At 38.4% G+C, this 24,705-nt stretch overlaps 2 protein-coding genes across 5 annotated transcripts in view; both read left to right on the forward strand.

The window, feature by feature from the left end:
* Window positions 1–5,182: 5,182 nt before the first annotated feature.
* Window positions 5,183–17,130, forward strand: cdc27 (cell division cycle 27). Of its 2 annotated transcripts, none has more exons than XM_043235446.1 (19): window positions 5,183–5,346; window positions 6,486–6,561; window positions 7,486–7,633; window positions 8,901–9,026; window positions 9,721–9,818; window positions 9,946–10,118; window positions 10,447–10,658; window positions 10,821–10,932; window positions 12,817–12,932; window positions 13,012–13,111; window positions 13,199–13,403; window positions 13,688–13,860; window positions 13,944–14,096; window positions 14,191–14,399; window positions 14,565–14,682; window positions 14,919–15,047; window positions 15,516–15,590; window positions 15,676–15,841; window positions 15,913–17,130. In XM_043235446.1, exons 1-19 carry the CDS (start codon window positions 5,320–5,322, stop codon window positions 15,999–16,001), a joined length of 2,505 nt encoding a protein of 834 aa, XP_043091381.1. In that variant the 5' UTR covers window positions 5,183–5,319; the 3' UTR covers window positions 16,002–17,130. The 2 variants fall into 2 exon arrangements, with proteins under 2 accessions (XP_043091381.1, XP_043091382.1); XM_043235447.1 differs by having other exon boundaries at window positions 15,916–17,130.
* Window positions 17,131–18,746: 1,616 nt separating this feature from the next.
* The window catches only part of kansl1b (KAT8 regulatory NSL complex subunit 1b), a 45,853-nt gene continuing 39,894 nt past the window's right edge, over window positions 18,747–24,705 (forward strand). Inside the window, exon 1 of one of the 3 annotated variants that reach the window (XM_043235271.1) lies at window positions 18,747–18,849. The gene's annotated coding sequence lies outside the window, so the exon portion shown is untranslated. Of the gene's footprint in view, window positions 18,850–18,966; window positions 20,212–24,705 lie in introns of those variants that run through there. The other 2 variants (XM_043235273.1, XM_043235270.1) reach the window with 2 other exon arrangements.

Genomic DNA, 24,705 nt, shown 5'->3' on the forward strand with positions numbered 1-24,705 from the left:
ATACAGCACTATGTGGTATTATGAGTTATAATTCTTTAATAAATTGTTACTACATACAAGTGCTAAAAGGCCTTGACTTCCAAATTCAAACTATTGTTTTCCTTTTCGAGTATTTAAAGAACAGAAGGACTTAAACAAATAAAAATGAATTATCCTCACACTTTTTGGCTGAAATTTCAATCAACTCTGAAGTGTCTTGTTCCTCTGAGAGCATAATAAACTCTTCTGAACAGTCGGAATCTTACTAAGGGCGCTTGACTAATGACTAATCCATAAATGGTGCTTACAAATAAAGAAATGATTTAGCATTTCTGGTAACCAAATGTTTCTAAGCACTTTTCAAACACATTCACGCAATTTAATAAACTACAATAATGTCTATGAGAGCAGTTACATCTGCTGATTGTGTTAAATATGCTGGGGGATGTGCTAACCAGTGGATTAGTAATCATCAATTGTAAAATGGATCCAGGAACAAGTTCTCTGATTTTAAAGTGCCCACTGACTCTCTTCAGGTGATGTAAAACTGTGTTGAATAAGAGCCACTCGTGGTCCCACCTCCACAGGTCACGGGTGCCTGGCTTAATTTCCCTTACATAATATGAGTAGTCCATATTAATTAAGCCTTATAAGTTTTTTCAAAAAACTTGCGAAAGTGCTCATTCTTTAACAACAGGCAGTACAAACAGGCTCATTTTTAAAAAATAATGGCCTCAAAATGCATATATTTTTGCATTTTTCACACTGTTTTGAAATCTGAGGCTATACCGTCAACAGAAGGATTTCAGTTTTTGCACATATATGATTCATCTTTTCATTTTAGGACATAATGTCTCCAAACGGAGGTTCGGTCAAATTTAACAAATTTCTTGTTCTCTCTCACGCATAATCTAAATAATAATCATTAAAATAAGTTGTGTTATGCACAATTTTATTTTGACCAACAAGGATGCAAACATTCGTTATGCATTATCATTTATTATATAATTTTTATATAATTAAAGTGATGACTTCGGATAAGGTATTTGATTTCATCACAAAAAATCCACACATTTTATCAACAGAAGCTATTGCAGTTATGTGTCACAAGGGGCAGCATGGAGTGAACCAGACGGCTTGGGCCTTGATCATAACTGGGCAGCTGAATGAGGAAGCCTGGCGTGGGAAGAAGTAGACCTGCTGGTTTTATGATGTTCTGAAATAGCCACACTCACAGCATATGGATTTGAGATTAATATTTCTTTCCCATGAAACAAAAAAACTCAAAAAGAAAAAATGAAAACCACAATAACCGTATTTAACACAAAGCAATATCTTGTACATTTAGTGGGGTGATTTGTGACAGAGATTGAGGTCTGCTGCATCTCAGAATGATTAGATCTGATGCCAAACGTGTCTTTTCTTAGAGCTGGTTTTGTTCGTTAATTGATTTTCTTTTGTTTGATGTGGAGCATAAACAAATGCCAGGGGGACCAAATTTAGGCCATTACATCTAAAAAGGAAAATATCATCTGCAACATCTAATAACAAAAAAAAGAAACGCTTCTCATGGGGAGTGCAAGTCGATGGTAATGCAACATCAAACATCTTTGAACAATAACACATTCACTCAGCCCATATGCAGGCGGACAGACTTTTTTACCAGTAATTGTATAGAGCTGTGCAGAATGGATTTAAACATGGTAAAATATGACTTTTGCTGGCAGGTACAAATTAGCCAAATATGTAATAAATTCATCAAAGAGGTCTTAGTGATAGAATAAAATTAACAGACTGAATGTCATTCTATGTGTTAGTGATCTCACATATATTCTACGAAAACGTTCCGAATGAGTCACGAAAGACTGTCTGCAAGCATTTGGTGTGAATCAGTGTTGTTTTTGTGAAACCGACTTGTTGTTTAGGCATCTTATATACCGTCATCGAACCACTGTTAACCACCATATCATTACAAATTCGGTTAAGAAAATGTAATTAGTTCTAAGAGAAAGCAGATTCAAATCAAATCAAGTGTCCAGATGAACTTCTCCCAAACCTTAATGAAAATCAGTGATTCCTCTCTCCCAAAAGTCCACGCGCCCTCAAGGCATAGCTATTCTCAAGAACTATGTTTAATACATAAAGCTGTAATCACTAACATGTTCCATTACCCTTAAAAGCCGAATTTTAAAATCATTGACTCATCAGACTGAGCCGAACATGGTTCTGCAGTGCCACCAAGTGAAATGTAGAGTAACATGTAAATGGATCTCATTACCAGATAACAGGCATCATGAAAAAACAGAGGAAATAAAGTCCAAGAAAGTGGCCTGAAATAATCTCCAGTGCTATTAAACATTATATTAATGAATAAAATATACTATACTAAACACATTCAAGAACGGGTCAGCTAAAAAACTGTCTTTTTTAAAAGGGATGCATATATTTAAAACAAGCTACTTTTATGGTTAGATCATATTTTTCCGTGCAAAATGCAGTGAACAGCAATACGCTTTGAAGGGCAACTTCTTTCTAAATCCGAGATGGTGCAGAATTGCATTGGTTTTGGCTCATGTTCACAGTGTCAATTACCAGACCTGATCTAAAAGTGTTGCGCTATCTAAATGTTGTAAATGCAGCACCCAGCTGAAAATACCACAGCTAAATTACTTATCGACCCAGTGTCACATCATCCCAGCTGAGCATGTCACATCATCAGTGCCGGTGTGCCCCAGGATCGTATCCCGGTATCCTCAATCGCGTGCTGGAGTTCATCCCAACTCCAATCAATTAAGTGTGTCACTTTAACTGAGGTTAGTAAATTTAGAGTGCAGAATCTGAGATACTCATTCAACCTACAAGGAACTTTCATTAAGCTTTTATTAGACCCAAGAGGATGCATCCAGCCTTCAAAAAAGCCTGGAGTAGTGGAATGCATTTGCCCATGACTTCAGTGTCATTGCATTATATCAGTGAATATTAATGCATTACTTACTAAATAAATAAAGGGACCGGCGAATTGTATTATGTGTAAATAGCAATAGATGCAAATAGCATATAGAAAAAGTAGCTAAAAATAATATATTGTCTTAGTGATATATGCTATTTACACTATAGTGAAAACATCAGTATTATTCTTAGTGATATGCTATCTGTTTACACTGTGTGCAAATATCTGTAAAAATATTATTCAAAATAGCTACTATTTTCTGCAAAATTGTCTGCATCTTAGTGTTTTAGTACACTGTAAATCAGTATTCAATAATAACGTATTGCGTGTAAATTATACATTTTATTCAAATAATTTAATTTTGAAGCCTACCCGATGCTTTTATAATACTTTACTATACTTAGTTTATTATAGATTACTTCTTTATTTAAAAATAAACGCCTTCTTGGTTTGATATGAGATTTGAAAAGTGAGACAAACTAGATACAAGGCGGAATTGAACCTGGGTCGATTGCCTCAAAAATAACTACAGTAAACACTTACACGACCTACACCAATAGAGCTGTTATTTGTCGTCTTGTGTAATGATGACTAGCCCAAAATCACACGTTGGTGGGTGGAGTTACTTTTGGAAACTTTTGGGTCAACTACTCCTTTAAATTATATACCACGCTCTTTGTGACCACTATATTCTCATATATCCTCAAAAGCAAAATCTAAAAGTAAAGGCATTTTTTTGTCATGTCATGATGTGGTGTGCTTACATAAAACATACAAAATGTCTGTATTTGTTTGTAATATCTGTATATATAAATGTTTTCTGCATATAAAAGTGATGTTGTGTAGAATTAGCTTTATGAACAGTCAGAAGAGAGATGCAGACAAGAAGATGTATTATGAATAGCACTAGTGCCATCTAATGGAGCACATCCGCTTCCACTATAAGACAAGTTCACGCTGTCCAACAAACAGCAGGGAAACATTGCTGGATTGTATGTTTAGAAACATAGTCTTTTTTACTCAAATTCGGCATTATTTTCTGTATTAATTCAACAATCATTGATTTCAAGCCATAGTTTTTGTCAGCATAGCATGAGAAAATCGATACTGTTTCTAGTCATTGTTTAACTTAAGGGTTATATTACTTCCTGGACTGTAAATCATTCATTGTATTTATATGCACATACAGTAAATAACAAAACAACTAGCTTACAAAAAAAACCCCAGAAATGTTGCAATGTCATGCCATGTTGCTGCTATCAGGCATTGGCAAGACACTGATGTACAAGTATAGTAAAAAAAAAGACATTAATTTGGACTGAAACCCTCCTCGTGAAGTCATTGCATTGAAAGGATTATATGGGCAGTTTAGCATTAGAATTCTGATATTTGGGAAATATAGACTCTGGCCAATATATAATAATCACTAAACATCCACTTGGGAAAAAAGACATCTGAGAAGACACCGGTTTCATATGTGCCAATGCATTTTTCTGAGAGGGTCTTTTTGCTTTAATTTTGTTCTTCAGGCTGAAAGTCAAAAAGGGAAATGTGCCACACTTAGTGTGGTGATCTCCAGACCAACCAAAAAAGTAGCCAAATGTAATTTTGTTTTTTGTAATTGTTACCGAATTACACTAACGACTTTATGTTCTGTTTGGTTTTTGGTGTTTGGTGTGATCAGATTGCCTTATCATTTCAGTCCTTTCTAAGACAAATTCACTTGGTATGCCCCAAATTTCACCTATTTCCAGTCAAGTCCATCATATTCCATCAGAATATAGGCTAGTATATTAAATAGTACAGTATAGCACAGTATTATTACATGTCATGCAGATTATTGTTAGCCTATATTACTCCACCTGAATACCTGCATAGGTAAAGTATGATAGTTTAATTTGCTTCAATAGCTTTTGGCTGGTTCTTGTATTGTCACCATCTTATTTTATTAAAATAATAACTTCTACATTGGATTATGTTTTGTCTATTCGAAGATTTGTCTATTCAAATCGTAAAAAAACAGGATTGAATTGAGGTTTAAGCTTAGACAGTTATAGAGTAACAGGTTTACAGATTTTAACTAAAGAGAGCAACATTCTATACGTAGTGGGCATTTTATGTCAGTTTTGCCTGTCAGTTTTCACCCTGTGATTCCGCAAATAGAGTTCTCCTAATCGGCCATTTCCGACAGCCTTCGGCCCTTATCGTAAAGTATGTATTTGAATCGGTCGTGTTCGGGCATTTCCGGATTCACCGATAACGGTTGGAATGTTCAAATCTTCGATGCTAGTTTTGCTACTTCTGGCCTGGAGTGGATACTGAGCTAAGAAAGCGACTGAAGAAGGAGCAAAGAAACCAAAAAAGGAGGTGAAGAGGAGCCTGGCTACGGAATGACGGTGTTGCAGGAACCTGTCCAGGTATTTGAGCTAAATGTTAAAGCGCTCTGTTGCAGACCCAGTTGCGGGAGAAGACTTTTATCCAGCGCGAGAGACCGGATGATTGAGCGCTGCTACACCGCGGCCTCAGTTAGCAGCTAATGCTAACGGCCTCTACCCTTTACCTCACACAAAACCTGCCCTTAAACATACCACAACTTGCTTTTATTTTAATTTACAATAGCTGCTTTAATAAACCAAGTGCCTGTCAACTCGGGGCAGATTGTTTGTTGGTAGTTTTCAAGGAAGCTAATGTGTTGTCTTGCAGGTTAGCCAGCTAACGTTACCTGATTTATTGGGATTTATTTTGGTATAGTGATGTTTTCTTTTGCCTCTTGCTTTAGAGAATATCAGCGGGGTTGAGGATAATTACAAATCGTGAAACTGAATGCTTTGCAGAGATATTCACAAACACGCAGTGTGTGAGGAGTAACACAAACTAATGCGTTTGAAGAGATTTGGTGCATTAGCAATACTGGAGCTGGTTAGTTGCCTGAAATGGAAGCTCATCGTCGAAAATCATGTATATATTTTATTTTTAATTTTTAAATGATGGTGCTTAACGGGCCAGCAAACGTCAAAGGTTGTGGGTTCAGTCTTTGTCAAAATACCAGCTAGCCAACGGTTCATCGAGCACAGCTGCTAAACCTGTGTGTGTCTGTCAGGAGGAAAAAAAACCATCAAACATCACTTCAAATGTATGTACATTGGCTGTGCCTCAAAGAAAGAACGAGCAGCCTAACTGGAGAATTTTTTGGGCGTCCAATATATGCGTCTCATCTGTCAACATCATCTAGTTTCCCCCCTCGTCTTCAGCCTTTGTATATACTGAAATCGTTCACCATTTCTTAAAACTGTGATCAAGATGTGACTTCATGACAGCAGATTATTTTGTATACGTGATATGTTAAAATCTCTGCGATCAGTGCCACTGTTTTTCATTGTGAGCCCATTTTCATTTGTAATGGTGATTTTCAGAGGTGTACGCTTGCTGTCAGGTGGTAATAAAATCATTAAGCCTGATTCATAAAATGTCATGTTTTATCATTGTTGTGACGCATACACCTTTTCGTCAACTGTAAAAGGGATGACGGTAACAGCAGTTGTGTTTTGGTCCATAGGCTGCTGTCTGGCATGCTCTGAACCACTACGCCTACCGAGATGCAGTATTCCTGGCAGAGAGACTCTATGCTGAGGGTAATTGCACAAATCGTCCTCCGTACATGGAAGGCAACATCCTCCATTTCCCCTTGTTTTTCAGAGCCGGCTTTTCAGGCATTGCATTAAAACAAGTTTGTGTGATTCAAAATGGAAGCTGACTTTTTTTATTGATTTTACTCATCAGGGTAAACGGCTTAAAGTGACTTGCACTGCATGCGTTGTTCTTTTTAAATCCTGAGTTGAATTTTTGTGCGGGGATTTAAAAAGCCTTAAATCAACCTTCCACAAATTCAAGCCTAGAAATGTTGCAGAATAAATTTGTAAACGCATTGAATGTTGCATGAAAAACAGGAATATATTAATCAGTATTTGTATTTTGTTTTCCAATACAAATATGTAGACATCCCAAATTTAGGATAAAATTCTTGAGATGCAATTTTGAGCATGTGGCTTCTTGTTTTTTTTGGGAAACTTAAATTTAAGAGAATTATAATGCTTTAAACAAATGTCTGTTAATGGGGCATGAAAACTAGTTTTCAATTTTGTGAAATTTTATGGGCAAATATTTGTTGTTCTTTTAACCGTAAGCGCAGTTTTTTTAATAAGACACAACCAACTTATTTTGTGACGTTTCTTCTCAAGTAAATGTATCTTGATTTGCACTGGAAAACAAAACTACAATCCTGAGGAAGTGCATCACTTTTTTGCCGTGTGACCAAAAGGTAAAGTTAAAACAATTTGCGTAGCGGTTAGGAGCAGAGGTATTGAGATCATAAGCTTTCTTTTTTTCTGAGATCTATTGTATTTTCAAATTGTAAGACATTTATGAGATGTACGCCATGTACAAGACATTTATATTTAGAGTGCAAGTATTGAATTCTATTCCATTTGTTCCTCATTTTCTTTGCTTGGTCCTACTTTTAGCTTCCTCTTAATTTTCTTTTTTTTCTCGCCTATCAGTCCATTCAGAAGAAGCGCTGTTTCTGCTGGCTACGTGCTACTACCGTTCAGGGAAGGCTTATAAGGCCTACCACCTCCTGAAAGGACACAGCTGCACCACCCCACAATGCAAATACCTCCTCGCCAAGTGCTGTGTGGAACTGAGCAAGTATGGATGACCAATTTTTTCCCCAACTAATTGTAACTCATGGCTCATCATCATCATCGTGTCTATATCTGTTTATGTCATTAGTATAGTATACAATACATGTATGTGTCTTTTGCAGTCAGCCACCTGTCTGTGAGAGTGAGGTAGTTTTATGTACTAGCTGTGCTGTAGACTGAGTTCAGTCAAGACGGACAGTTCTGACCTCTCAAAGTGGAACAGATACCAGCGAGTTTAAAGGCGGATAACGCGTTATTCACACTCATGATCTGTGTTGCTGATGAACAACCTTACAACATTAAATACAAACGTGTTGTAAAAAAGATTGTGAAATGACAACCATCACGTCACACAAAGATAACACTGCCGTGTTTAAGTATTCACACATAATGTAAACATAATTACGTAAGGGAGACGCCTTGAGATGCATTTCCAATGAGTGTGCATCTCGCGGTGATCACTGGTAATCAGTTCCGCAGTGATTTTGGTCATCCCAAATAAGCCTTGTGTCTTGACTCAATGCATCCCCCAGGATTTGATGAGACTTGTGGGGGCAGGCGATGTCACCATATTAATTTGCATATTTATGAAGTCATTGCATCAAGTTAGCATTCAGACAAGTTCGGCACTTCAGATCTATTCTACTTTATGAACTTTGATTCTCATACTGTAATATAAATGAATGCCCAATAAATATGTCCTCATTTATATATTTTCTGTTGTCATACATAAAACAAGTATAAATAGTGACTAAACATAACCCATTAATTCTATGTTAACTAGGAATCGCTCTCACTACTCCTTAAAAAAAATTCTCATTTACAATCATGGCATTATCTGATAAAATCAGCATGCATCTACACTATATCTTGGCTATATTTGTCTCATTGAGTGCATTGCTTGCCGCTGAGTAACTGTGCATATTAACTGAAGAACTATGCTCATAGCTAAATTCCATACAGTCAGTATGCGACAGGTACTTGGAAGCACAGTTTTGTACTAATTAATTTACAAGTATGCAATGCTATGGCTAATTGAATGCGCTGCTTCTCTGCCACTCAATGCACAGAATAAATGCAAAGAGAGGCCATACTGCACCAGGAAAATCAGACTTTTTTAGGTTGATCCAAAACGGTTGTTCATGATTTTATTAGCCGTAAATACTATGGCAGACAGGGGTAGCTTCACCTTCGTTCAAGATTGGCATCAGATATAAACAGTAATTGTCATCTTATGAATTTGTTCACAAATTTGTGTTTTTCTCCATCAGATTGGCAGAGGGAGAGCAGATCATGACCGGAGGGGTCCTGAACAAACAGAAGAGCCAAGACGACATTATTACTGAGTTTGGCGACTCGGCCTGCTTTACTCTGGCACTGCTGGGGCAAATCTACTGGTACGTTAAGCTTGTTTTGGCTGCTTTCCTTCGCCTACTGAAATCAATAAACCTTAGTGAAGATACAAAAATATCTGCTTTACAATTATTCCTGGGAGGGAACCACTAGTGAGAGGCTATGTTTTAATTTGTTGGATAAAGCAGGCTGGTACCAAAGCTCTTTATCTGTAAGGGATTTAGAGGTTTTGCACTTGTGTAGAGCAGCACTCAGTTACTGTGAGAGACTGCTTTAAGAGTTCTGAACATCTTCAGGTAAGTTAGAAAAAGCATTTGTTTTCCCATATGAGGGATTCTGCTTTTGCTATACTTCATGAGATGTTTTGTTAAACAGCCTCACAGCCTTTGCAATCTTTGTTTGTGTGCTAATAACCAAGAGAAACTCACTTTTGGGGATGTGGACTTTACTACACAACTAGTGTTAAATTTTTAATGTGTGTATTTTAACTGTAGCGTACCTCCATAGATGTCAATACATTTGTTGTTTTATTGCTCTCACTGTTTCTTTATGATTGTCTCAAAAAAAAGAATCAGTGCTTTTTGAAATCTGTAAATGTGACCTTTTCCTCCGAGCAGTGATCCATTGTCATTTACGTTAAATCCAGTAAAACCTGCTGTTGTCTTTAAGATTGTTGTTGTACTTTGAAGTTGTGGAAAACCAAAAACAAAGATCTTGCTCCTTTCTTTGTTCCTGCAGCAAAACGGATCGGATAGCAAAAGGAGCTGAATGTTACCAAAAAAGCATGAGCGAGAACCCTTTCTTATGGTCTCCATTTGAGTCTCTGTGTCAAATCGGTGAGTTGCGTTCTCGTTATTAATCGGGGTCGTCGTAAGAACTTCATCCAAGCTGCACAGTTACAAGACTCCCTGAGGAGAAGATGACTGATAATGTGATTTTTAAACTCCGCTCTCTGTGCTACAGGGGAGCGACCGGATCCAGAGCAGATATTTAGATTGACCTCCTTGCAGAATTTCAGTGGAGGCAGCGGAGGAGTCGTCCCCCCTCCTCCCATCAGCCCCGCACACACACCTAGTAACAACATGGGACACAGACAAGTTGACACCGTCCTAATGGAAACCCCACAGGACACTTTGGTATGTCTTTCCTGTGGTTTTATACAAAGATATGTATTTGCATGAAGGTGTTTGAACCAGTAGTCTAAATCATAATTCCTGGAGGACTACAGCTCTACAGAGTTTAGCTCCAACCAGCGCTAGCTCACACCTGCTTGAACGTTTCTAGCAATACAAAAGACCTTGATTAGTTGGATCAAGTGTGTTTGATTATGCTTGAGTGCTGTGGCCCTCCAGGAATTGAGTTCGAGACCATTGATGATGTATTGTTTGGGAATATGTTAAACGTTGAGAGTTTGGATCACCTTCTGCATCATATCTTGCCATTGTCTTTCTGCTCTCTCTAAAGGAGCTGAACCGGCTCAATCTAGAGTCTTCGAACTCAAAATACTCCCTAAATACGGACTCTTCTGTGTCCTACATCGACTCCTCTGTCATCTCGCCCGACTCTGTGCCACTGGGCACCGGTGGCTCACTATTGTCCAAACAAGTGCAAAACAAACCCAAAAGCGGCCGATGTCTGCTGGGGGGCACGGCCACACTTAGCCCTCTCACACCAAGGTAATGACTATCGGTCACTAAGGCTGTCATACCTCATACTTAACTGTGCATGAGGCTTTCTTAATGTAATGCCAAGTACGTTTTTATTGTTTCAAATTAGGCATGTGATTATCTGGCTTTTATGCTTTCATTCTAGTAATTTATCTGCTTAAAATTGTGTAGTTTTGGAATTTTGCCCCTTGAGCCGAGCCCGGGTGACCCAACATACCTACAGAATTACAGTCACAGTGGAAGTGGGATGGAACCTCCTCCTCCGCCTGGTCCTCCGAAGAAGGTAAACCTGTTCTTTATTTATTTTTTTTTAGCAGCTTGCTATTAAAGTGCTTCCATGCGACTTAGTAATTTTCTGGGGCTGTGCTCTACACTTTATTTTTTTCCTTAAAAACTTGTAACGTTCGTCAAGGTTTTTTTTCACTAGGAAAAAAAAAAGAGATGCAGTTTAGTTTTTACCTTTTTGTATGCTTGTATTACTGTAACGTTGAGCCTTTGTTTGGTTAACCCTTGTTAATTATTGAGTTGATTTTAGCAGAATGAGACAGGTTTCAGATACAAAGATTTTGATGTGTACTTTGTATATAATGTGATTTTGCAGCTCTTTAAATTGTCTGGGTTAGTTAATTCAGCGTGTTGTTTCTTTGTCATTAATTGTGAAGTTTACTAGCAAGAAATATGTCTTAATTGTGAGGTTAGTCTTCACATTTAAACACGTTATGTTTCTTTGTAATAAAAAGGGTTACTCCACCCCAAAATTAACATTTTGTCATTAATCACTTACCCCCATGTTTTTTCAAACCCGTAAAAAAGCTTTGTTTGTCTAGGAACACAATTCAAACTATTTTGGATGAAAACCGGCCCAGTAAAGATATCATCAGAATACTCCATCTGCCATCAGTGGTTGAACTGAAATGTTGTGAAGATACAAGAATAATTTTTGTATGGACAGGAAACAAAAATAACAACTTTATTTAAAAAGTTTTCTTTTCTGTGCCATTTTGGTGAAAAACCACTGGATTCAAACTATGTATGTTTTTTTGGTGTCAGCCGCAACACAAGCTGTTTTCATACAGTATTAAGGCATAAATACACGTTGAAAACGTATCCTTGTATCGTAAACGTATCCACTTATCCTTGTGTTGCAGCTGACACACATCAAATATATATTTTTTGTAAATAAGGTTGCTATGACATCTACCTTTTAGAGACCAGCAACATGCCACGATTCCCAGTAGCACAGCAGAATACTAGAGCAACTAATATTAGTTAAAACAACAACAAAAGGTCCTCATAATTAAACAGCCAATAATAAAAAAAAAGCAAAGGAATACAATGTCAGTAATAAAACAGGAAAGTAATACAGTAAAATAAAGTTATAAATGAAACAAACTGTTCAAGTGTTTAATGCAAGTATTTAGTTAACAGCCTGCTAGAGAACTTGAATAAACTAAAGTAGAACAGCATAATCTTCACTGTAAGAATTACATTTCCTTTGATTCTTATTATAGCATCAAAAGTCTTCTGAAGAGCAGTGAGGGTTTTTTTTGTTGTTGTTTTTTAAATGAATATAAAGCGTATAGACAGCGGAAAGGAATATAGCCTGCTGTCACTTTAAAAGCCGCATGGATCCAACTTCTTACGTTCATTTATTACAAAACCAACAAGGTTTCACATGAATAATCACTGCTTTTTTGACACATTGTCAGCATGTATAAGCATTTTATCTTGATTATTGTATTTACATGATCTTTGGAAGCTAAAATCAAAATCGAATCTGAATTTTGATTAATTGCACAGTTCTACTTGATAGTGTTCATTGTTTGGCCATCCATGGGAAAGTCAAAAGCCAAAAGTTTTCATCCAAAATATCTTTAATTGTGTTTCTGAGGATTAACAAAGCTTTTACATGTTGGAAACGACATGGGGGTGATTAGGAGATTAATGATAAAGTTTACTAGCAAGCACTAATTTCACTGCAGTACATTAAACTAAAGCATGGGGGGACCTTTCTGTGTCTTATTTTATAATACAAATTATCCAAATTACATCTTAAAAAATATATATATTTTGAAGTTTATTTTGTTCTAGCAAAACATTTGTTCTTTTTATAACAAACTGTAAATAATAAATTGTCTTTTAAAACAATACGATTTTGCGATTTCAGGCCGTCAGTAGAATCAGCCAAGTGGGAACGAAATCAGTGTTTGCACAGAGTGGAAACAGCAGAGAGGTCATTCCAAACCCTTTCAACCAAACTCAGACCACTGCCCCACAGACCAGGTACATGTCACCACTCATTTATACAGGCAACTCGTGGCTATGATAGTGGCTTCTGATGACATCCCTTTCTGTTTTGTAGTACTACACCGCAAGTGCTGAGCCCAACCATTGCTGCTCCCCCAAACGTGCAGCCGCGGCGGAGCTCAAGACTCTTCACCAGTGCCAGCTCCACTGCCAAGGTACCGTCTTTCACACATACAAGTTTATCCATATGCCACTCTTTTAGAGGAAGTGTTATCAACACTCTTTATGATGGAATTGAACAGGAAAACAGTAAGAAGCTGAAAATGAAGTTCCCCACCAAGATTCCCAATCGAAAGACCAAAACGAAAACGGGTAAGGGAGGAATCACCCCATCTAACCTGAATGAGAGCATCGAGATCCTCAAGCTTGATTCTTCTATATCGGAAGGAAAAGGCAACATCAGCTCACCACAGTTCCAGGCTTTTAATCTACAAAAGGCTGCTGCGGGTATCTGAGATTTGTTGTCGTTTTATGATGTATTTAAGGCATAAAATAAAATGAAATGCAATTAAAATCATTATTTTTTCTTATTGAAATATTGCATTATTGATCCATTTTTCTAATAATAATAATTTTAATTCAATTATAATAAACGACTTTAAAGAACCAAAAGCAAATAGTAACCATTGCTCAAAAGAAAGTAATTCTTATTATAAGGATTGTTAAATATGATGCATTTTTGAAAATGTGACTGCGCCAAAACTTGAATTGGTTTCCTACGTTTTATTCAGATGGGCTGATGACGTTGATGCGGGATATTGGGAGGGGCTATCTTGCTCTCTGTTCTTACAACTGCAGAGAAGCCATTAACATCTTGAGTCAGCTGCCTTCACACCACTACAACACAGGATGGGTGCTGGGACAGATCGGACGTGCTCACTTTGAGTTGGCTGAATACATGCAGGTGAGTCTGAGCTGTTAAAATGAGCAGGACCAAAAAAATCTGTGAATTGTGGAAAAGACTAAATTTTGTGTCCATTTAACCAGGCGGAGAGGATATTCTCGGAGGTCCGGCGTATAGAGAGCTATCGAGTGGAAGGTATGGAGATCTATTCTACAACACTCTGGCATTTACAGAAGGATGTGGCACTTTCCGCCCTATCTAAAGATCTCACCGACATGGACAAAAACTCACCAGAGGTACGTCTCTCTAGAGCAAATAAGCAGGGTTTGCAGATCTTGAATGCATTTAGTCATGGTTGTTTTTGTTTTTTTTTCTTCTCTCTGTGTACAGCCCTGGTGTGTAGCTGGTAACTGTTTCAGCTTACAGCGGGAACACGACATAGCCATTAAGTTCTTTACAAGGGCCATCCAGGTGGACCCCAGCTTTGCGTACGCATACACCCTATTAGGGCATGAACTAGTTCTCACAGAAGAGCTGGAGAAAGCCCTGGGCTGCTTCCGCAATGCTATACGCCTCAATAAACGTCACTACAATGCCTGGTATGGTTCAAACTCTACATTTTGGCTTTGAAAAGGACACTTTACTTTAGCTGAAACCATAAATGTATAAAATAAAACTGTTCATTTTATATTGTCTGTTAGGTTATGAAAACCACTTGCCAATTTTACAGTAAAAAGGCTCAAGTGTCTCTGTCTTTATGCTAGGTACGGCTTGGGAATGATTTACTACAAGCAGGAAAAATTTAACCTAGCCGAGATTCATTTCAAGAAGGCTTTGAGCATCAATCCTCAGAGCTCTGTGCTGCTTTGTCATATTGGAGTGGTGAGTAAATATAATGAGAGGAAAATAATATTCATCTAAAGTAAAGCAGCCTACACGCTCTCATTTCTTTGGTAAACAATAGTGCAAGATTGTTGCTAGACATCATTTTTTGATTTTGGTAATACCAGACTAGCATATGTGCACATGTTTATTGGTGCATGCTGCCGACTGTTTGAATATTTGATGCTTTTTGCATTGCTGTAACTTCATATCCTTTCTCATGTCCTCCATGTCAGGTTCAACATGCTTTGAAAAAATCAGACCATGCACTGGAGACCCTCAACAGAGCCATTAGCATCGACCCCAAGAACCCGCTATGCAAATTCCATAGGGCCTCTATTCTCTTTGCCAATGAAAAGTATAAGGTACTCCACCAACTTGTTTCATGACATTAAACAGTCTAAGATTCTGCATTTTTAAAGCATCAAAATTGTTGATTGCACTGCAAAAAACAAACCAACTTTGTTTTTTGTTTTTTCAACAAAAAAAAAAAAATCTAAATGTGTATTCATTATGCAAATAGAAAACCCCAGCTATTTAAGAATGTTTGGACATTTGTACTGGAAAATAATGTTGTTTTTTTGTTGTTTGTAAAATATTTTCATATTTTTTTGGTTTGGAACAGAGATATTCAAGCCATAAACTTCTTTTTTTCCTGAGATCTGTTTGAGAAATGGTTAATGCAAAAACCATGTCTTCCAATACGTTTATTTCCTGATTTTTTTTTTTTTTTCTTTTCTTTTCTTTTTTTTTTTTTTACTTGGTCTAAAAAGGCTTAAATGTAAATTTTTAGAAACAATCTTTTTGAAAATGAAATAATTTATTCTTCACAGGCGGCTTTGCAGGAGCTTGAAGAGCTGAAACAAATAGTGCCCAAAGAGTCCCTTGTTTACTTCTTAATAGGAAAGGTACTGCAACCACTCACTTGCATTTTTCTGTGTACTATTTATCAAATATATATTTTACTAAAAAAAAAAATCATCACCTACATAGGTCTATAAGAAGCTTGGCCAGACTCATCTGGCACTAATGAACTTTTCTTGGGCCATGGACTTGGACCCTAAAGGGGCCAATAATCAGATCAAAGAGGCCATAGATAAGCGATACCTCCCAGATGATGACGAACCCGTCACGCCTGATGACTATCCCTACTACTCAAGTAAGTCTACTACCCAGCGAACCATTCAAGTAGGCCTGTGTGCACCATGTAACGTTGTTCGTTGCTCTCAGCAGCTGAGGTGGAGGAGTCACAGGAGAGCAGTATGACAGACGCTGATGACACGCAGCTCCACACCACGGAGAGCGATGAGGTTCTGTAGCCCCCGACACCACTCTGGACTTTGAAACAATGCCAATCTAGGGGCTACTTGAAGACTTCAGCTCTGAAAAAGGAGGAAGAAGAAAAAAAGGAAAACAAACTGCTGCTAATAACAGTACCTCCTCATTTCTGTCGTTTTATTTTCGTCATTCGTTCTTGCCTTTTTCCACCCCCTCGTCATCATGCCTTAGAGGTCTCTCATCGGTCTGATCTTCTGGTCCTGTCTCATCCCTCATCGTACCTGGCAGGCATCCCTAACTGCAGACAGAACTCAAGTTCTGCCTGAGCCCAGATTTGCCAATGACCCCACTGTCTTCTCAGCAAGTTAATTGTCAGTTGAAGACTCAAAACAGGGCCACAGACGTTCATGGATGTTCCTGTCTTAATGCTTAGGCCTTTTATGTTATTTTATCGGCATTTACTTTGAATAAAGACCTGTGTAAGAGTTGGTAGTCCTTTGATTCCTCTCCCCTCCCTTTTTCATCGTGGAACGTAATTGCTGGGAGAAAAAAAGCACTTTCTGCCCACATCAAAAAAGCGTTTGGCAGTAGAGATTCAATGTAAACTGCATATCTTCTATCAGATTACCATCTGTTTAGAAGAACAGTGTTTTTGAGAGTTAACTAGTTCTGGATGAAGCAGATCTTTTTCCATTTTGAAACTTGTGTGTGACTGATGCTTAAGCACTTATGTTTAAAAAAAAAAAATTGTCTTAATCTGAAGAATTCGACACTCGCTCTCATCTGTTCAGTTCTTATCTACCTTCAAAACATCCATGTGTTTTGCCCAGCTGCAAGACATTGATTAGATTTAATGATAAGCGTATAGGTGGGGTGGTTTCCTTGACACACTTTCATCTGTGTTTAGGACACCAGACCATGATGTCCAAATTAACAACACTATTGTATGGCACAGTGACCAGTGGTCAGACTACTTGAGACAATTTTCTGAAATGTTGGTGCTGTTGAGGACAATACTGATGAACATAGAAAATGTGCACAAAGTATCTTTCATGGATTTTATTTTACCAGAACATGTTTATTATAAAATGTTTTTGATCTCTGCTAAATGCTTCTTATTGTACATTTTAAGGAATTAAAAGGTAATAGAATAAACAACTTTGACTGAAAGTACTGATGTGGTCATTGCTGTTGAGGACAATACTGATGAACAGAAAACGGAAGAAAGGAAAATCGAAGGATTGAGGGAAATTCGTAGAACGTTGATCCTCACGTTGCTCTCTTCTTAAACGTGATCTTTGTTTATAGGTTTGTGAAATTACCACGGTTTACACGAAATGCCATGATCGTTACAGTCATTGGTACAAATGTGAAAAATAACAAGTTAAAATGCGAGCTTGTTTCAGTGGACAGTTAAAGGTTTCAGTAGTTGTAACGTGATTATGAATATCTAACAATAATAATTTATTTCCCTAAGTGTTGACATAAAACTGCGAGACTGACAGCAGCTAACAAAGATACTGTGACATTAAGCTTTATGTTAGGCCTGATTTAACTTCAAACGTGACAGCGTGCTTTATACATATTTATGAAACAGACAATAACAGCTAACAAATAAACAAAAATCAACACTTTAGCAAAGTTACAGTTTTTTACTTTCACTCGTAAGCCCATCTCTTGCTAAAAACATGAAAATCAGCCAATCAGCGTCCGCCTTTCCGCCCACTGACCAATCACAGGTTGAAATGAGGCGGTACTTCCGGCTCAAGTCTGGTTGATCTGTGCAGGTAAGTGAACGTGAATTCTGTACTCTGTCATTTAAAATATACTTATTTTTGCTATTTTCGCGTGGGCTAAATTCCGTCTTCAACGCGGAGGGCTGAGTAAGGTCTAGGAGAAGACGATATTTCGTTTTCCTCTCATTCGGCGAGCGGTAGACATTATGACAAAGTAATTTCATCCCGGAGATTGCAGTCAACAGGCCAAAAATTGTTTGGGTACAAAAAAATCTCTCAGCCTGTCAGAATTAACATCCAGATAAAAACAAAACGGCTCCCAAATCGGCACGTCTCCCGTAGTTACAGGTGAAAATGTCCGCTAAAAAAAACGACTCTTTGAATTCGTCTTCAAGATGTGAGTGTGGATGAAAGAAAGGCTGTAATACAGCAGAGACTATCAGCTGATGATGTTAGCATGCTAAACCTACAGTCAACGGGCCTATGAGTAAATGAAATTATCACTGGACTGTATTTTAAAGAACTTACCTAATCGGCAGATCACGTAATGTTCTTATTATTCTTATTATATTCGTATTATACTTGTTTCCTGTACAAGTTTTTAATTACATTGAAATTGATTGTGTGCGGTTGTGTTTCAAAACCAAGTGAGCTCCCTGTTTAGACGGCACCTGAAAGGCGCACACGCCGCCAGAAACACTGTCAAGTAGGCAGCTTGTGTGCTTTTGAAACACACTCCGTAACTCCATCATCTGCCTTCGGAAGCGCCGTTGCTAAAGCGCTGTTTGTTTTGGATTTGACTTCTCTTTTTTTGATAGCCGCCCCCTCATCCCCCGGTTTTAATTTTTTTAATGTTTTTTTTTCCCAAGATTTGAAATGTTGACGGACTAAAGACCCTGTTTTATGTAACAAATACTGTTGTTTAAACCTTAAAATATAAAGATGTGAGAAACAGTTGAAGCTGAGTAATCAGACTTGATGCGTTATTTTTAATCATCTCACAAATGATGCGTGGATGTAAATGCTAACGGTCTTTTATTTGGTTTACAGGCTGCGGGTTGAACCGTCGTTTTGGAGATTGCAATTTACTTTTGGATTAATGATGGAGGTTCCAGTAAACCATCAGATTAGACCGAACCCAGTCATTTCTAAGGTCTGATGCTCGTTTAAGTCATCGTGCGCATTTCTGTCTGTCTTAATACATTCACGTTTGCTGTTTTTAGGGGGGTGTACTTGCGGTATGCATACTTAAAGTTATCAGGATAAGATCGGCTAAATAAGTGCCACAGAAAGGTAATTCTGCTTTTAAACAGTAGATGGTGCTGTCCTTTTGTTTATGAGGACCTCTAGAAACAGGAAGCTTGTGCGGGTTTCATAATTTCTAACCTATTACGATAAAAGCTGCCTTTGCTGCAGTTTTAAGCTAGAAGTGTAGTCCGTTAACTTTTAATTTCACGTTGAATTATTTACTTTTTTTGTCTTCCAGCCCGATTATGACTACTATCAATGCAATTCTTGCGTTTTAGTGCAGTTCGTAGGCATGGGTCAGGAATAACACTTATTGAAATGCGTAGAATTCAGTGCAGCGCCGTTTGATGTCTTTTTGTACTTCAATGAGTATGTTTTTCTCGAGTACTTCCTGTCTCTTGGTCATTTTGGGACCCTTGAGTTCCCTCTACTGGCAAAACGTTTAATTTTAGAGCTTCTTTCTAGAAACATTCGACACTGGGCAGGGCTCTAGGTACTATTTATTGTCTTCATTTCGTCCACGTGCTATACTGTGCTATTGTGTTAAGACGTAAACGTTTTTAAACTACGCTCAAATGAACGTTTCGACAGTTTTCGACTAATTACGCGGCCTTTTCAACGTAAAATGTTGCCGCTGTCGTACGCTTTCGCCTCCGCGTGGCGCCCCCTGTCGTCCTGACGCATTATGACAGGAAGCCGAGCGCCTCTAGCGGCCGGTGGGGGCAGCGCGTCTCTCTCCCGCCACTGCGCCGCTCCGCTTCTTTCTGTTTGTCAGACTCGCGATCCGAGGGAGAGAAGCGAGCCGCCATTTTCCGAGCTCGTCGCTTCCCCCTCGAACGACAACAATAAAAAACGGACAAAAGCGGGGTTTTCTCAGCCGACGTCGACCACGAAGGGCTTCGGGAGAGCGACAGAAGGGACTGCGCTCAAAGAACGACCGGAAAAGGGATACGTTTCACTGCTTTTTCGCGGCTTTTGTCGGGGGCGATTGAAAAACAGCCGACTGGGCTCCTATAGCTCGACTGCCCCCGTTTCTTTCGCCCATTTCGTGATTCCTAAACGCAGCCCGGAGGAGTGGGAGGAGGAAAAGGAGGGGGGTTACCGAGCACCGGAGCGCGCGAGAGGCCCGGGATTTTTCCACCTGAACGTGCAACAGCGGAATCTGCATCTGGATAATTGCTTCTGCCTGTCAGTTATTACTGCTATATTTCTTAAGCGTGGGGATTTATTACATACATTTCCCCCGGAATCGGCTCCTCATCACGTGGTAGGTTCCTCCTTTTCTCTTTGTTAGTTTAAAACTCGCTCGCGTGAGGCAACTCTAGACGTTTTTAGCGCATTTATGCACTTAAATCGACGCGCGGCGGAACGGTGCACGTCGAGGGCGCGTTAACTCTTACAAATGCGGACGCTTTTCGCTCTCCGTAGTTATTTTCCACCGTTTGTTCTGGTTGAAGCCGAGAAGTAGGCGGCGTTGAAAGTCAGACCATCAAGGTTGCAAAATCAGCCCGACATAATTATACGTGTCAACTTTACGAAAGCGCGCGGTTGGTCTCATCGAGCGCGAGACGAGTTCGTTCACGCTTTACATTGAGTAGGTTAAACGCGTACGCGCGTGCGAGCGCGGGGTTGGGTGCGCAGTATATGTCTGCTGCATCTAGATCAGTAGGCTTTCGTTTGAGCTGGTGCGAATCGTATGCATTACTATCTCGGTTACTGGATGTTGTCCCGGGCCTATGCGTTACGTGGATTTCCAGTAATACAGATTAATTATAATACAGTCAGAGCGGACTGGCCCTTTAAGACTCAACGTCGGGGCAAAAAAAACGCGTTGAAATTGTTATTCTAATATCTTCCGAAGAAAACGAGTCGCGTATGGATTTCCGGAATCCGTTTAGTGCTAAATATACGCATGTATGCGTAAAATAATGATTAAAAATGATGCAATCGGGTGGTAAACAATTACAACTTTTGCATTAAGCCCGGACACAGGGAGTTTTCCATAACTAGCTGCATTACATAATATTTGGTTGTTTTCCCCCCTCTTTCCCTCTAGTTCTGCCCTCGCCCCGCCGAACCGGACTGACGTCGCGAAAGAATTCTTAATGGAACCCTTTGCGCCGCGCGACGTTCCGCTTCGTTCCTAATAACGTACAAAAATGCCGTTTTAGTAGGCACCGCGCCAGCTTTTGAAATGCCGCCAGCTATTCTTCACGGCCCTAAGCTCGCTCTAACCCTTATTTTCCGTATAATCTGGGGGTTTATTTATATTTAGCGCAGTATTTTGCCTCGTCGTGGACGGCAGAAGGCTTTATGTGTAATAGAACATTAACCTGCTCAACCTGTGGTTAGTGTAACGCGCTGTACTTTTCCATTATATAATGTGTTACGTTGCATATTTTTCGCAGCACTCACTTGATCTCAGGTCTCAAATATAACAGGTTCCGCATGTGTACGTGATGTTTATGGTTTAAAGAGACATCCGTGATGTTTTGTTCCTGATCAATGACGCGAATTTATTATGGCTTTGATGGCAAATTTGACTTTTGTACCTTGATCTGTTTAGCCCTTTATAGGACGTTCAGATGCATTACACGTTGTCTGTCCCACAAAACAGCGACTGTTATTCATTAAATGGAGGCCTATTTGTCTGTGAGACCTTGTTTTTCCCCAGATGGGGGTTAAAACATGGTTGAAACAAAGACTTGCTAGACCCAGTCCTCCCCCTCCTCTGATAGATAGATACTTTATTGATCCCTAATGGGAAATGCCATGTCTGTCTCTCGTGCTGTTTGTTTTCCGTTCGCTCTCTTATTTCCTGGTTTTGAGGTCCTGTACTGGAACATGGTTCTGTTTCAGATGTTTTTCTTCATGTTAAGCTTGCTCTCTTGTACACAGCACATGTATTGAATTGTTAAGATCTGTCTGTGGGATATTTTAGGAGTCTCTAGGGGTCGGCATACGATTATGAGCTGTTGTGTACTTTCTTTTTGTTTCGTCCAGATTTATCATTGTCCTACATCCCCTCCTCACAGGAAGAGCTGTTATGTAACGCGTCGATACCATTGACTAAGTGACTTAATTTTTTTTCAAGGCGGTGCAGTCATTTGGAAATCACTTCTTTTTTTTTTTTTTTTTTGTTAGTGCAAGAAATGAGCTCTGGGTAGAACAATGTGACCTTTAAAGTAATGTTGACACTAGTATATTGTTTTTTTTTGTTTTATTTTAGTTTTGTCTATTTCTCTCGTGATGTACATTTTGTGTGGGCCGCTGCAGATTTCAGCTGTTGAGCTGCATGGAATTGTTATTTTTGTCTCCTAGATTGTCGAAGCTAATTTTAATTATTGCTTTGAGGCATTTAAATCATTATTTCTTTAATCCTGTTATGATCCATTTGAGTATTGATTCCTATAAAATATTGATTGTGAATTACACATAAGTTTGAAGTATAAATCGCTGTCACCTGCAGTACTAGTTTTTTTTTTTTATTATTATTTATTTTTAAACTGACTCCCAAACCCCAAGGCCTGGTTTTATTCTAAACCTAAAAGGCTTAGTTCCTTACTTGTATCTGTTAAGTGCAAGATTTGAACTCTGTTCTTTTTGGCAGGGGATTAGATTGGCAAGTTTTTTTTTTTTTTTTTTTTTGCTCTGGGAGGTTAAAAATGAAAAGTGAAAGAGAGTGCAAGCTGCTGACAAACAGTGTCTGGAGACATCAAGGATGTTCTGGAAAGTTCAAGGCCAGGGCTAGAGACATCCACCGGGCCTTTTGCCTGGGAGCAGAGAGAAGAGTCAGTTAGATTGTGAGACAAGACCACCTGTTCAATGTATTTAGGAAAAATAACCTGACATGGTGGCCTGCAGCTGGAAATTTTTGCCATTTAACTCCAATTAACACGGATTCTTTTTTACAATCGCAAGGATTTCTGTTTTACAAAAACAGCTGACTTTTTTTTTTTTTTTTTTTTTTTTTTTGTGGGTAAAAGTTATTTTCTTTGTCTTTTTATATTAAATTCTTTCTGATTTGAGGCTTAAAGGGCTTCTGTAAGTAAATTCACCCAGCTGGGAATACTTGAGTCATATGGAAGAAATCAAAGACCGTTCGGCTGCTCTTCTGTCTCTGAAGTCCAAAGATTTTCTTATTTAGATTTTTTATTTTGTACATTGGTCTTCCGAAGTTATTGATAATGCATAATAATTACACTTGAAAGAACAATTGTCCACTAATGTTGAGTGTATCAAAATAGTCCAGAGTTTTTGAAAGTTAGCCGAGGTAAGACCGAACCTAGAGTTTAAAGTTCATTTATGTCCCACAAGGATAGCTGACAGGACTCACTTTCAGGAAGTTGAAATGTGTAGTCTCGTATTCAGTAAATTGCTTTTGAATTGTTATTTATAAACACAATTCTCATGAGCCCGAGATGTCAACTTTTCACAAATGAAGGTCTTTTAATATAGGTGCTCTCTCTTACACGCCTACATTTACACAGTGAAAAGATAAGCTCTCATTCATATGCTTCCTCATCAGGCCAGACTGAGACATTTCATCTAGGAGTTACAACCGCTTAATCATTTTTTATTTCATTGAATGTATCGTTTGTTTTTGAGTTTTGAAAGTAAACAATGATTTTGAATGTGAATGTTCAGAAGGGCTGGATCACTTATTTAGGCTTTTCAGCTGATTTTATATATGCATGTATATGTGTGTGTGTATGGAGAAAGAGAACATGTCCTGTGAAATATTTTGTCTTGAAAAACTGGTATAGTGTTAATTAGTAAGCACCTTAGGTTTTCTCAGAAGCCAGCACAGTGTGTGTCATCGGTACATAGGTGCTGAGATCAGTGTGGAAAGGGTTGTTGTGGCTTTAGGTAATTGTAATTACACAACTGCACTCTGCTCGGGATAAAACGTGTCCCCTGGGAAAGTATGAGTCTGTAGTTTATGATGACATTCTTGACCCATCTAAGAATAGTCCGTGGTCTGTAAATGAGTGTCCAAATGCAAATTCTTGGATTGTGTGAGAGACGGGCACCAGGGAAGCTTTTCTTTCCCTCTACCACTCCGGAGTCATTCAAATACATGTTTCTGACCTTCACACGTTTCGGGGAGTGTGATAGAGGGAGGTTATCGCAGTCCACAAAGCAGGTCCTTTTGAAAGCTTCCTTTGTGATAGGTTGTAGTTTGAGGGTCAAGATTAGAGCCTCAAAGATGAAAATGACTTAAGAGGACAAGCCCGTTTATTAGAATGTTATCACTGTTTTAATGAAAAGAGTCTAAAGTTAGGAACACCGTTTTAGGTACACTGTTTTCTTTATTCTTAGACATATTGAGCCTTTTGTTTAAATTGATTCAGTTGTTTTCTTTTAAGTCTTAAGTGTCCCAAGACATCCCAGTAGGGAAGCAACAAAAAGAAAATTCTGGGCCGAAACTGAACGTTCTAGATATAATTGACTGAAAATGCTTTGCAATGATTTTTTTTTTTTTATTAATATCAAGTAATTTTTTGGAAGACTTTTTCAGTTAACACAATTTTAATGATACTGAATAAAAACAAAACACAAGCCTATAAAATAACCACACTTTTTCTGAAAGTAACAACTGGACAGAATTTATTTTAATTATGGTAACTTTTTACAATAGGGTTCATTAGTTAACTGTAGTAGTTAACATGAGATGAGAATGAACAATAGTTTATCAATTTATTCATTTTAATTACTGTTAATTGCAAGATTTACTAATGCATTGTTAAAACAACAGTTG

The sequence above is a fragment of the Puntigrus tetrazona genome, chromosome 3, assembly GCF_018831695.1.
Source record: "Puntigrus tetrazona isolate hp1 chromosome 3, ASM1883169v1, whole genome shotgun sequence".
Lineage (NCBI taxonomy): Eukaryota > Metazoa > Chordata > Actinopteri > Cypriniformes > Cyprinidae > Puntigrus > Puntigrus tetrazona.

Bases quoted from the DNA above. Each gene is read 5' to 3' on its own strand.
- cdc27 (XM_043235446.1), top strand. From the start codon at position 5,320: ATGACGGTGTTGCAGGAACCTGTCCAG. The intron at 6,562-7,485 runs GTAATTGCACAA...CTCGCCTATCAG, and splicing joins AGAGAGACTCTATGCTGAGG to TCCATTCAGAAGAAGCGCTG. The intron at 14,683-14,918 runs GTGAGTAAATAT...CCTCCATGTCAG, and splicing joins TGCTTTGTCATATTGGAGTG to GTTCAACATGCTTTGAAAAA.